Source organism: Phoenix dactylifera, chromosome 5 (genome assembly GCF_051530095.1).
Source record: "Phoenix dactylifera cultivar Ajwa chromosome 5, Ajwa_hap1_PhDact_Kaust_v1.1, whole genome shotgun sequence".
In the NCBI taxonomy this organism is placed as follows: Eukaryota; Viridiplantae; Streptophyta; class Magnoliopsida; order Arecales; family Arecaceae; genus Phoenix; species Phoenix dactylifera.
This window is the reverse complement of record NC_143194.1, coordinates 5,311,803-5,324,806: the sequence shown is the minus strand read 5'-3', so window position 1 is coordinate 5,324,806 and position 13,004 is coordinate 5,311,803. Positions and strand designations below refer to the sequence as shown.

The 13,004-nt window shown below is 36.6% G+C and overlaps 1 protein-coding gene across 1 annotated transcript; it reads left to right on the top strand.

The window, feature by feature from the left end:
* The first annotated feature begins 482 nt into the window (after window positions 1-482).
* On the top strand, window positions 483-12,596 carry LOC103719253 (voltage-dependent L-type calcium channel subunit). The gene is made up of 3 exons (XM_008808400.5): window positions 483-918; window positions 11,100-11,337; window positions 12,262-12,596. The coding sequence occupies exons 1-3, from the start codon at window positions 607-609 to the stop codon at window positions 12,411-12,413; spliced, it is 702 nt and encodes a 233-aa protein (XP_008806622.1). The 5' UTR covers window positions 483-606; the 3' UTR covers window positions 12,414-12,596.
* Window positions 12,597-13,004: the final 408 nt, after the last annotated feature.

Genomic DNA, 13,004 nt, shown 5'->3' with positions numbered 1-13,004 from the left:
TTATGCACTCAATTTTCCTTAATTTAGAATAAGTCAGAAGATCAATCATTGACGGATATCTTCCTCCATGATACCGTCTGACTTGCTATAGTGGATAGTAATCAAGAAATAACATCAGCTCTCCCTGGTCCGCTCCCTCTGCTGATGTCGTGATCCGCAGGTACAGATATGATATACTGGGAGTGAACTGATCCCAGTTAAAATCACATGATCCGGTGCATCACACCAATGTCAAACTGCCATATAGGAAGATCAAGTGATGAACGGCTCTACTCAAACTCTGGTGGTGCTGCAAACATGGATCTAAAAGAGATGATCGCATGAACAACTTCAAAAGTCCACATCACCGTCACCAATACAAAACTCTAGCAATCCCAAGTGGCATGGGCATTGGTCTTAATTAAAATGCTCCGCGGGACACCTCCAACACGATTGGCACGCCCACGAAATGAACGGTGGCGACCTCTCTTAACACAAGTCGGCACCTTGGCTGCCGTGAATCCGCCACGCATCCCTTTTTCCGCGGCCCTCTCTCGCGTAGCAGCTCTTCAGTGAAGTAACTAGTGGAGACAGGGAGGGGGAGGGGGAGAGAGAGAGAGAGAGGCGATGGCGGAGACCGACGAGGGGAGAAGCAGTACCAACGGCGTCTCAAGGGTCTATATTCCCCGGCCGATCGAGATCGAGAGCTCCGGCGGCGGATGCGGTGGCGAGACGCTCTACGCCGTCCTCCGGGCATTCGTCGCCGGCGTTGTCGCCCCGGACGCCACCGCGTCGCCGCCGCCCCCGCTGATCCAGCGGATCAAGGCCTCCTCCGCGAAGGCGGCGCCCCGTCTCCGGGAGGCGTCTCGGAACTCTGCTCACGATCTCCTCCTCTGGACCCGCCAGGGAAGCCCTCTTCGGGCCCTCCTCGTCATCTCGGTACAGGCGTTTAAAATATAGATAGCTATTTGAATTCCATAATTCCATGATGTGAGATAGGGTTTCCTTTTTTTAAAAAAAAAATAAAAAAAAATAAAAAATCTTTCTTTGATTTTATTGAATTTTTATGATTTTTTAAACGTTTTAGTTAGTTGAAAATCTTGTGAAATACTTGCTATGCTACCGATTGTTGGCGGAAAATCTTGATCGAATCGGAAAGGTTTGTAAAACTGCTTGAAGAAGAAGCACGTAGCGCAAAATTTTCACCTTGAAGAAATTATTAATATTTTTATAGAGAAATGAGTGTGGGCTGTAGTCACCTTTCTTTTTTTTTGTTTTGCCTCCTATTTTTATTCATTTTTTGAATTTGTAATGATTTTTTATTTTTTTGTGAATTCGAATTTTGTGAGAATCTAGCACTGGAGTGCCAATTGTTGATAGACGGTCTTGACTTAATGGGAAAAAGTTTGTGAAGTAGTTCGCAGAGGAAATCTATGGTTGATGATCTTGATTAGAAATGATAATATATATTTACTGTTGAATATGGAAGAATGAAATTCTTAGGCTTTAGAAACAAACTTGGGAAATATAGATTCCATGAAATCGTACCATTTCATTGTTTGAATGGAGAATAAGAGAAATGGGTTAAATAATGTTGGACAGCAAGCAGTGTTTGGAGCTAGTTTAGGAGTTAGTTCTAGTGTTGGTATGGATGGCTTCGAAACAGATATTGGTTATTTGCTTGGAAATCATGGTAGTTCTCTCATTTTGTTTACTCAAGATGGAGAAGCCCATTGGTTACTACGATTGACATTTGAGACACATAATTTCGAGGATATTGGCATGCACCCCTTCATTTGTGTAAAACATTAAAAGAGAGAGATCATTGTCATTTGTGGGAATAATTCAATTGCATCAAAGTGAAAGTGTCCTTTTGGGTCTGGGGTACTTCTGGATTTGGTGAATGGTGACATATGGAACTATAGATAACTGACCGATGGGACTAAGATGCGTTATGGGAAAACCAGCAAAAGGACAATAAAGCTTTATCATAGATAATTGCGCAATCAGACTTGCAGGGAGAGGCTAAAAACAGAAAAGAATGAATGGGATCCACTTGAGAGCTAGAAGGAGCAAAGAACATGCACCTTGAAATCCTCAGAGAAAATTTGACGCTTTGAGGATAGAAGTTCATAGCAAACATATGGACTAACTGGGCAGACTAATTGCCATATCTGATCAATTCTGTGTAAAGGGTGGAGAAATTGATGATGTAAAAGTCATAAGATATTGGGGGCTCCCATTGGGAGATTGAATCATCTCCTTTCTGATACCAATTAGCCTATGGCCATAGAATAAATGATCAGGGAAGTGATCATGGGTTCACAGAAGTCAATAAACATCTACTAGATCATCGATTGCCGTTGTTGTTGATTAAGCAAGCCAAAGAGGCTTGGGTTTTGGACTGACGAGATAAATGGAGGACAACAAGGAAGTAGATAATATTGTAAATTTGGCAATGGCCATAATTGGGGTTCTGGTCATGATTGTAGAATACCTATTATAATGAAGATGAGGAAGCAGAAAAACATATGGCAAGTCTCAAAGTTATGAGAAATCTCAAGTTCAGAACTGTTACATTAATCAATTGCTCACTATTAGTCTGTGTACAAGGTAGCCAGTGAGTAGATTTTACATCAAGTGGGGCGTGAAGATAAATGGCAATGATGGTAAGGAACCTTTGGGTGCAAAATTTGTGGATAAGGTTGATGAGTGTATTGATGATAAGGATGTGTTGTTGCTTTTGTGATTTTCCTTTTAGTACTAGTAGCATATATATTTTGTTGTTCCAGTAGTGGAGGAAACAGATCACTTAGATGATGACGATTATGATATTATTATTGGTGTCGTTGAGTTTATTGCGAAGAATGCCAACTTCTGCTTGATGGAAGAGATTCCTCCAAGGATCAGTAGAAAGGTTGGTGGTTCCGGTATCTCTACATAGTTCTTCAAAAATGAAGTTGTGTCATTTCGCCAACCAGCTGTCCCCAAAAGAGGGGGTGTGGGGGCATGAAATTCAAAAACTTGCTGTTGGAGAATGAATCACAGGTTGGTTATTCAAGAATGCATGAGTTTCAAAATCATAAAGTTGGGGAAGATATGGATAATAGTCGATTAGCTTGCTTGATATGGTTACTGTGGTACACATAATCATAATCAATTAGTAGAAGTTGTAAAGATCTAGTTGTTGATTGCTCATGAGGTGATTCCTTTGGCAAATTAAAGAATTTTGCACCATGACTTGCCTAGTTGTGGCTTCATGAAATTATGTTCAGACAAGATAAAAACATGGCAGAAAGAACTAAAGGCATGGATAATTTTGGTGTTGCGACTGTCTGCTGTACAGACCGTTGCATGCTGTTGATGCTGAAATAGAGATGTTGATTATTTTGGTACTCTACGAATGGGGAAGTCCTGTCATTGGAAGATGTTCGTAAACCAAACATAGGATACTTGGGATTGAGTCTAATTATACATTACAGAGTCAATAAAAGACCTTTTTTCGAGGCATTTCAGTTATGGGATATTAGGCACTAAATATGTTGACTATCTGGATCTGTCACATCTTGATTAAAATATTATCATTTTCTGCCTTAACACTTAAGAAACCAGATGATATAGCTTTATGATTTCTCTTTTTGTTTTTTTTTAAACAAATTTTTGATATGTATTATCAATGCAACTTGGTTTGCTTGCTACATTAGAAGAATGGCTTGTAGTAACAATTTTAAAGTTCACTCCGATGATTATTTTTCCTCAGTGGTAAGGAGTTAAAATTTGCATTTATCTTCACCAAAGGGCTTTTTTTTTTTTTTTGTTGCATCTAAGTCATCTTTTGGGCTTCAGACACATATTTAACCAAATTATATGTGAAGGCATGAATGTTTTTAATGAAATTAAAGGGCTTATATTTAGTTACTAACCATCCAAGAAAGTTGAATGCTGATCATAATGTATTACTAGTAGTTGATGTCAAAGAGAGTGAAGATTTCTGTGCAAATGCTTTTAAGGAGGTTGATCTTCATACAAACATTTCAAAAGTGAACATCAAAGCACTGTAGATACAACTTGTTTGCTCTTGCTGAACAACTTTATATGTATGAAGGAATAGATAGGAAAATCAATTGTCTATAACTGTTGCATTTAGGCAAGAACAGATTTTGGAATTTAAAAGAACAAGAAAATTATATTTGGAGGCACAAATTTAAATGTACTATGTAAACTAATGTTACTTATATCATACTTTTTAAATTTTAGCACAATCTTGATTAGTTTCCCTTCTTTAACTTTTCCGGGATTCCTTGTTGGGACCTGCAGGCTAAAATAGTTTAATATTATTGGCATGCTAATAATATGGGAACCTAGTTTCTTTATTTTCTGCTTTTTTTTAAAATCTTCCTCTTGTTTTTTATATGTAAGAGAAGTCATTTTGGCACCTCTTTCATGAGAATCCCTTTATTTGCATGCTAGTGAGTTTATGGGATATATTTCTTGAGACACATGTTAGTGGAACTTTCTGGAGCTTATATAAATGGGCCAGCTAACCAATTTACACCTGATAACATCATGAACTACATGCAGGAACAAGCTTCTTTTGGTGCAGCATGAAGTCATAAACGTGTCTTGCTCTTAGATACTTCCAATACTTTGTAATTTTATGCAAATAACATTTGCTGCCATTGGTTTATCTAAATCAATTTAAATTTAACTAATGTCATACCCCTCTTTAAACTTGTCATCAAGGTTATGTTAAATCATCTTACAAACATAATTGATCAATTATAATAGTTTTTAAAATGCCTCCGTATTTCTTTCTTGCTGTGTATCATTTTGAAGGAGTATTACTTTATTACATTCTTTTGCAGTTGCCATTTCTTTCAGTTGTTTGTAGTATTGAAATTCATCCTTTATTCTTATAAAAGACATTGAGAATGCTTACATGATACATATTATTTACTTAATGAAATTTAAGGGTAGGAATTCTTCTGTGTTTCATGAAGTGGCTCTATGTCGTTAGAGAAGTGAGATTGATGGATTATTTAACACTATTTCTATGTTTTCGAGGTATTCACCATGATTCATAAAAAATAGATCTTAGGAAAGCTAAGTAGGAAGTAGTAATTAATGCTGTGATCCAAGGATTATTGACAGCTGATTTAAGGTTTCTGGATCATTCATGAAGGTTTGAGGTCAAAAGTGGATTAGGGAGCATGCTTTTAATTCTTTGGTCAATGGGTCATTAGTGGCTGGTTCAATAATTTTAAAGCACTTATCAAATTCCTGGACGTACAAATAAGGGGAAAGCAACCACAAAGTGAGGGTGGATTATTTGCAAAGCAAGATGCTTTTTGTGTTAGTAGAAGAATGATGAAATATAAGGATTTGTGACAAGAGAAGTTACATAAAAGTAGATTGGCTTAATAAAGGGCTCCTATTAGACATGCCTGCTATCTCAAAATGCACTCATACATGTCTCTTGCTTTCATGAGAATAGCATTTTGTTCATTAATTTTTTGCCCACGATAATCTATTTTTTTCCTTTTGGTGTGGACGAATAAAGTTTGTTACATGGCCAAAGTCCAATGTTATGAAATTGACACATGCACATGTGCATTTGCTTACACTTTAACATTTCAAGTAGCCAAACCTAAATGTTTTAGTTTGGTTTGCACTTTGGTGAAGATGGCTGGAGCTAAAATTTTAAAATGTATGTTCTTAGTTTGCACTTCAATTTCTTGGGAGGACAAAGTCTAAGTTATAGGGATGGATTCTGCTAAATTTTGCACACGAATAGCTTAGGTTGTAATGCACTAAAATATTTTTAATATTTTCAGATTTTTTTGGGGTGATTACTAGAAAGTCCTCGAAGTCTGAGGATTGCTTAGTCATATTTAGGAGGCTAAAGTGAGATATATTTTGTAAAGTGGACTGTTTTAATGAAGCGAAGTCTTTGATTAGGAGTTCATCATATTATACTAGTTAGAGTTTAGGTTCATCATAAATAACTTGCGGGTCCTAGAATGTGAAGACATTGTCTTAGACAACGTTTCAAATCTTGTGGTATGCAGATGCCCCCATGTAGGTCACATACTAGTACAATGTGAGATATGGTGCAGGACTTGTATCTACTCACGGTTCGCCCAACCGGACAATACTTAGTGTCAGTATGGGTCAATACAGTGAATGATATGGGGTTGTATGGTACAGTCGAGATTTGATGCTCTGCTCTTATAGTTAAGTGTCTATAAATATGGGTTCATGAAAAGTGATAAATTTTGTATGATTGGCATTATTCGTTCTACAATAAGTACGAATAGTAGTAACAGGTTCATTATGAGGGGTTTTTAGAGGGTCAAAAAGTCTTGTAGGTCTTTTAGAACTTGAATGAAACCTTCAGAGTTATCTTTTAACCTATCACATGATGTCATAGAACAAGCATGAGACTTGTGACCCTAGATATGATTTCTAGGTTCCATGAGTGGATCCGATTCTATTCTTTCTGTCCCCTGAGTTTTTCTTGTGGCCTTTTGTGTTTGCTTTTGATTCTTCTTTATTTTTTACATCAGTTTTTTTTTTTTTTCAAAGTCCATATCATCTTTTCTCTCTTTATTCTTTTATGATAATTTATGGTTTCTTTTACTTCTTTATTTCTTTCACATCTAAATCTGTTTTTCCATATTTTTTTCAGAATATTAATCCCAAATTACTTCTCTTGATATTTAAATAGCCCATCATCCAATCATATATTTTACTGCATAGATAAGCTATTGCTATTCGATAGCCATTCGAGTCTTTTCTTTCTTTTGTTTTATACCTTACTCCACCAATCAACCCTAATTTCATGTTCTTTAGATTCACAATCCGTTGACAATTTGGTGCTTTAATTCTGAAAATCATAGTTCATTTTTAATCAAAATTCAGGTCTCCATTGAATTTTCCTACAACATTTAGGTTGAGTTCTAAAGCCTGATAGGATCCTATCCCTAGATTGTCCTATATCAATTTAGTATATTAGAGCTCTGATGTGCTACGATGTTCAACCATACTGGCAATCCAAAGCATGGAGCATATCTGATTATCAACAATGCACTTATGAGCATATCCTTTATGAAGATTCTGTAGAACTTGAACCACTTGAGTTTTTAAATTGAATCACTGATGTAGAAGATTCTTCGACTGGTACATCATGCTTAACCAGTGTGCGTCCACTTCACTAAGATGAAACTTAAAGTGGAGAAGCATAGAATATTAGATGAATTATTGAGGTTGCATCTTGTTATCAATTGGGAAGAGATGGAGAAGTTGCTCAAAGAGAGGTATTTTCTTCCCTATCTTCATCATTCAGCGTAGCAAGAAATATGTCTAACCTATTTCCGAGAAGATTTTAAAAGAAGTATTTTGCACAAGAGCCAGAAGCTTCCAAAAGATCATAGATCCAATTAGCAAATGGCCTTGCTTTTGCACTGGAAGGGTTATTGAAAAACAAGGTGCATGAAGAAGTCAAGCACCTAACATCTTTGGGTATTTTCAGACATGGACAAAAGTACAACGATGAAGGCATTCTCATTTAAAAGCAGTATCAAAATATCCTTGCATGATATTTGGACCTAATGCAGTAAAGAGAGTGTCAAGTTGTGTGGTTATGGTATTGAAAGAAGAGAACAAGCAACTTCTCTAAAATTCTGAACATGTGCAAGATTCTAAAAACATTTTCGAAAAAAATACATTGGTTGATAAACTTCACAAGATTCACATATACTAGAGTTTGGTGAAGAAATAATTATGGATGTTAGAGATTTTACAACCAAACTGGAAGAATATGAGGTGATAACTAGGGGATGTCTGGATGCTGATTTTCATACAAGAACTTACAGAAGTTGGGGAAGTTACTTCCCTCGATACTCCAAAGTTTAACGAGCAAGCTAGCCCACAAGACCCAAGAAAGTTTGAAGAACTTGTCACCTCAAATAAAACAAATAATAGCGTTTATGCCTTAAAAATAGTTTCACAATGGGCACAACTAACTAAAAAAATTTATGAAATTTGGCTTGATTTGAAGCAGTTCAATATATATTTTAATCTAGTACCACCATGTTTGATTGGATTGTGCATCAACTGGAGTTCAAGTTCTATTGAGAGGATAATGTGACATCCAATCTTAGGCATTCATCATCCAGATAATCAATCACCAAACTTTTAACTTCAAAAAACTTGAGGCAACTTGTTACGCAGCGGAACTGAATGACGGAGACCAAGGTTGTCATGATGAATTAGAGGGCTGCAGGAGATAGGGACTTAGCTTGAATTCAGCATATGCTGTTAGTTTGATTTTTTATTCTTTTTATTCTTTTATTTCTATTTTCTTTGTGCTTTAGTAGTTTTTAACAAGTGTATGTCTGAGATTAAGTGATCTCGAAAGCCATACTAAATAGTTAGATGAGGCAATGATGTGGCACAACTTGATAATAAAAGCCACTTCAACTATTAATAAGTTGTGAGGGAAACAATAATGTAGTGTTTACTGCCTATGACTGTTTATGCTACAGCAACTGTGACTGTACTAAATAGTGCATTTCAATGGGTACTTTAGGGAGTCAAAAAGTCCTGTTAGGGTTTTCTTTTTCGTTAAGTATGGAAACTGAGTTATGAAATCAGATGAGGATGCAGAATATTAATAAAATTATGTGGTGATCCTCTAAAAAAGGCATGAGGCTTGTAACCCTAGTTGTGATTCCTAGGCATTTGGAGTGAGTCTATTTTTTTTTGTGTGTTATTTCTTTAAAGTCCGATGTCACCTTTTTTTCTTTCTCTTTATGCTTTTCATGATAATTTAGGTTTTTTTTTTTAATTACTTTCCTATCTAATTCCTTTTTTTACTGCTGTTTGCAATGTGTCGATCCCAAATTACTTTTGTTGATATTTAAATAGTCCATCATCCGATCATAAATAATACTACACATATAAGTCATTCAATAGCCCTCCAAGTCCTCCTTTCTTTTGTATTACATCGTACCCCCCATTAGTCTAGCCATAGTTTCATGTTACCTAGATTTACGACCAAATTTGTTATCAATTTGGTGCTTTAATTCCAAAATTGATAGTTCAATCTTAATCAAAAAATCAGTTTTGAATTGGATTTTCTAGCAACATATAGATTGAGTCCTAAACTCTGATAGGTTCCCATCCACAGACTACGCTCCATCCAAGCTCATTTTTCTATATGCCTTAAAGAAGGGTTCAAATATGAATTCCGACACTTGTTTAGGTTTGGTCCTAGAATAGTATGGCACTGGGATGCTATTTCCTCGACTCTTGGGATGGTTTGGCACCCTTATAGCAAATTGGACTGATATTTTTTAAAATTTTCTAAACTTCTTATCATACATGAAATGTTAATGAATGTTGTTATGTTTTAATGTCCTTAAACATCTCTCTCTCTTTTTAAACCTAAGACACATCCACGAAAGAACCCAGGAGAAAAAAGCATGTGCCCCCATTACTGTTCTTTTTCTCTTTCTTTTTCCTTCCCAAAAAAGTGAACCGGCCGAGTCATGCTTGGTACCTAGCAAACAAGCCTTGTACCGCCTGCTTAGTCCGTGTTCAAGCAGGATGGGTGAGGAATATGCTGCATGAAGAAACCAGTGTCCTATGTCCTAACACACATCTTGTATATTGTTTTCTGTGTTGAATGGGATAGTGCGCGATAGGTCAGCACCACTAGTACCTCGATTCTTAAAGCCTGATTAGGCCTAAAACTTTGGAAGCCCTGGAATTTTGTGCCAGCCTAGAGCTTAGAACTAAATTTAAAATGTGAATGTGGCTTAGATTAGGGCCTGGCTTGTCCAAATGAAATACCATAATTTGGGTTTCACTTGGGCCCAGTACCCTTGGACTCTGTTTGGGAAATGCTGTGGCTGGATCTGCAGTTCCACCTTTGAGATGACATCAAGACTATGCCTGACTTAGCTTGACTTATCCTATAGTCACACAATTCATCATCTGTAGTTGGACTTTTAAACATCATTTAAGCAGCCCATGATGTTGTATATGAGAATCCCCCTGACCATCTGCATTCCCTTTATGCTGTACGGGCTAAATAGGTAGAGCTTAGCATTATGCAACCCACTCGTATGTGGGCCCTTGTAGAATGGTAGGTTTAGGCAGGGCTGGACATGGGTTTTGGGTGGGCCAAATTTGGCTATTGATAATCATGTTAATTTGTTAATAAAGCGATGATTATTTCTAGTTAGTATTGAGTTCTAAGTACTAAGTTTTAGTTGTTGTCATAATTAATCTTGTTTATATCATCGCCGTCATCAACATCATTATCATCTCTATGTATTTTATTTGATTTTTTTATTCAAAACTATCAACTGTGTATGCACGCGCATGTCACTTACATCAGTTTTGTTCTATATGGTTCCTTGACAAGCTGCATATGTCAGCTACATTTTGAACACCACTTTGTATTTTGAAAAATCAAGTTTAATTTTCATACAATAGCAGTTAGTAATGACCTTGCGGCCGCCAGCACTGGCCCATCCCGACTCATTAAGTTCAGTCTAAATAAATGCATTTAATATTTATGATGCATCTAAAAAATGGTCAGCTAGCACTCCTTATGTGAAGCTAAATACAAACAACCATTGCATTTTTCGAAGATCCAGAAGACACCAGTGGCACGTATCTGCATGTCCAGACATATCTGGTTACATGGGTATCAGATGATCTGCTTTATGTTGTATGTTTCAGTCATTCAACATTTCTGCTTTTACAGAATAAATTTTCTGAATTGGGGTCTTGAAAGCCCGTAGAAAACCAATACGCTTCCAGGACTCTTATTTGAAACTGCAATCTTTGTGAAGCAAAAAAAAAAAAGAAGAAGAATTTGATATTTGCAACTTCTCTGGTGATTTGAGTCCTTAATAGGTGCTTGCTTTGTTTTAGAATGTTTGATATACCAGAACATGCAACTAAACATACTTAAATATATTTGATGCTCGATAGGAAGATTTGAGTGGACTAATGCAAGTCCATGGAGAGTCAAGAAATATGTGTATCTTAATATTTTCATGATAAATGTACAGTTCTCACTTTTTATTTTCTTTCCTGTATGGCAGGTTGGAACAATCACACTTGTGGCTTTGACAGGGTTGCTGGTTTTCATGCTATTCTTTTTGGCAGCAACACTGAATGCTATCATCATTGCTTTTCTCATGTCTCTGGCAGCTGCTGGAGGATTTTTAGCTCTTTTCTTTGCCTGTTTGACAGCAATTTATATTGGAGCATTATCTGTTGCAGTCTTCATAATCTCTACAACAACCATTTCAACAATCATCGCTGTCATGATTGCCACTGGTGAGTTGCAATAGGTTCTCAGTTGAATCTCTTGTCGATAATGAAATTATCTGGGTCTGGCCATGTAATGCTTTGCTTCTCACAACCTCTTTTTCTGTGCTGTGAGCAGAATATATGGCACATACTAGTCATTAGAGCATGCATTTATTCTAGCTATCTTTGAGCCATGCTATCTCCTGATTCCTAGTTTCCTGCTATGTTTCTCATTTCAGTACGATGGGAACCTCTTCAGACATGACTACTGCACTGTTTCATTGCCATTATCATCAGTCAAATGCTAATATTAAATTTTCTTGATTCCCTTTTTACTTTTGATTTTTTTTTATGGGACTGGGAAAAATTCTTATAGTTCCACAAAACTCCACACACTTGCCTTGTCCTTGGTTTCCATCTGAACACCCAAGTGTAGATTTGTCAGGGAGGCTGAGTTATCCCTTGCTCTTCTTCACTTCTTAAGCCTCCATGATAACTACTACCTTGAATAAAGATTTCCCACTATTTCAGTTTGTTCTTTGGGGGAACAAAATGAGACAGTTGCACCTCCCAAATTGAGAATGCATTTACCAAATTACCTGAATTGAAAAGTAATCAGATTTGGAAGTTGCGGCCATCTTTCCTACCTCTCATGTGCATAGCTTATATATAGTTTTCTTTCTTTGCCACTAACAAGTAATCTATATATTCTGCTTATAGACAAGGGTTACCAATAATATTAAAATGGAATCAATTAATGGAACCTTAAAGTAGTTCAGGATAAGGAATTTCCAGGGGTGCTAAGAGATTTTAATTACTGAATGTTAATTTGAAAATCTTTAAGATTACTTAACATTTTCCCCTGGAGAATAGGTTTTATTTTTGTTTTTTCCTGCTTCAGATTTCTTTACTACATCAATATCTAAAGTTTGTCAAAACATCTGGCTGCAGGGTGGGTTGGATTTTTTTGGGTTGTCTGGCTTTCTGCCAAAAAAAGCATGAACCTCGCTAAGCAATCCTTGAGCATGACGAGTTCAGCAATTTCAGCATATTCTGCTTCTCGGCATGCACGACGTGATGTGTCCTCAAAGTCTGCTGATTGAAGTCAATCGAAAAGCCAAGCCTTTTTGTATATTCTCTGCATCTCATTCTCAACGGTAGCTTGTTTGTGTGGATTGCTTATATCAGATTTTTTAATATACTTGGTCTATTTGATCTAGAATTCTGCTCCATGTTTAGATCATCCATGGAACCATTTTCAAGCGAGTTCAAATATTTTCAGACTAGACTATTTTGTTTGTACTTCATGATGGATAAATGTGTAGATTGTGAAAAGTATCCATCTAAACCCAAAAAGAAGTTCGGTAAGTTCATCTCTACTCCTTCCAGTTAAGAAAAGCTCCTCTGCAAACCATGAAGACATGCCAATCACTATGCAAAGTTTGCTATTTTATGTTACTTTTGAGGCAATTACGGAAAGTATCTTCATACGAAATTGTTGCTACGTGAAGAGAATTTGACATGATTGCTTTGGAAATGCAGCGGAAGACGCATGCCCAGTGCAACTTCAGAAGCTTCATTCAAAATCTTTCCAAATGAATCACTGCCATACTTTGTCTTCCAATTCTTGCGTATATTCCGAAAAGAATGTCCATGAGCTAGGGTCGGTGACAAATCGAATGTTTCCACTCATA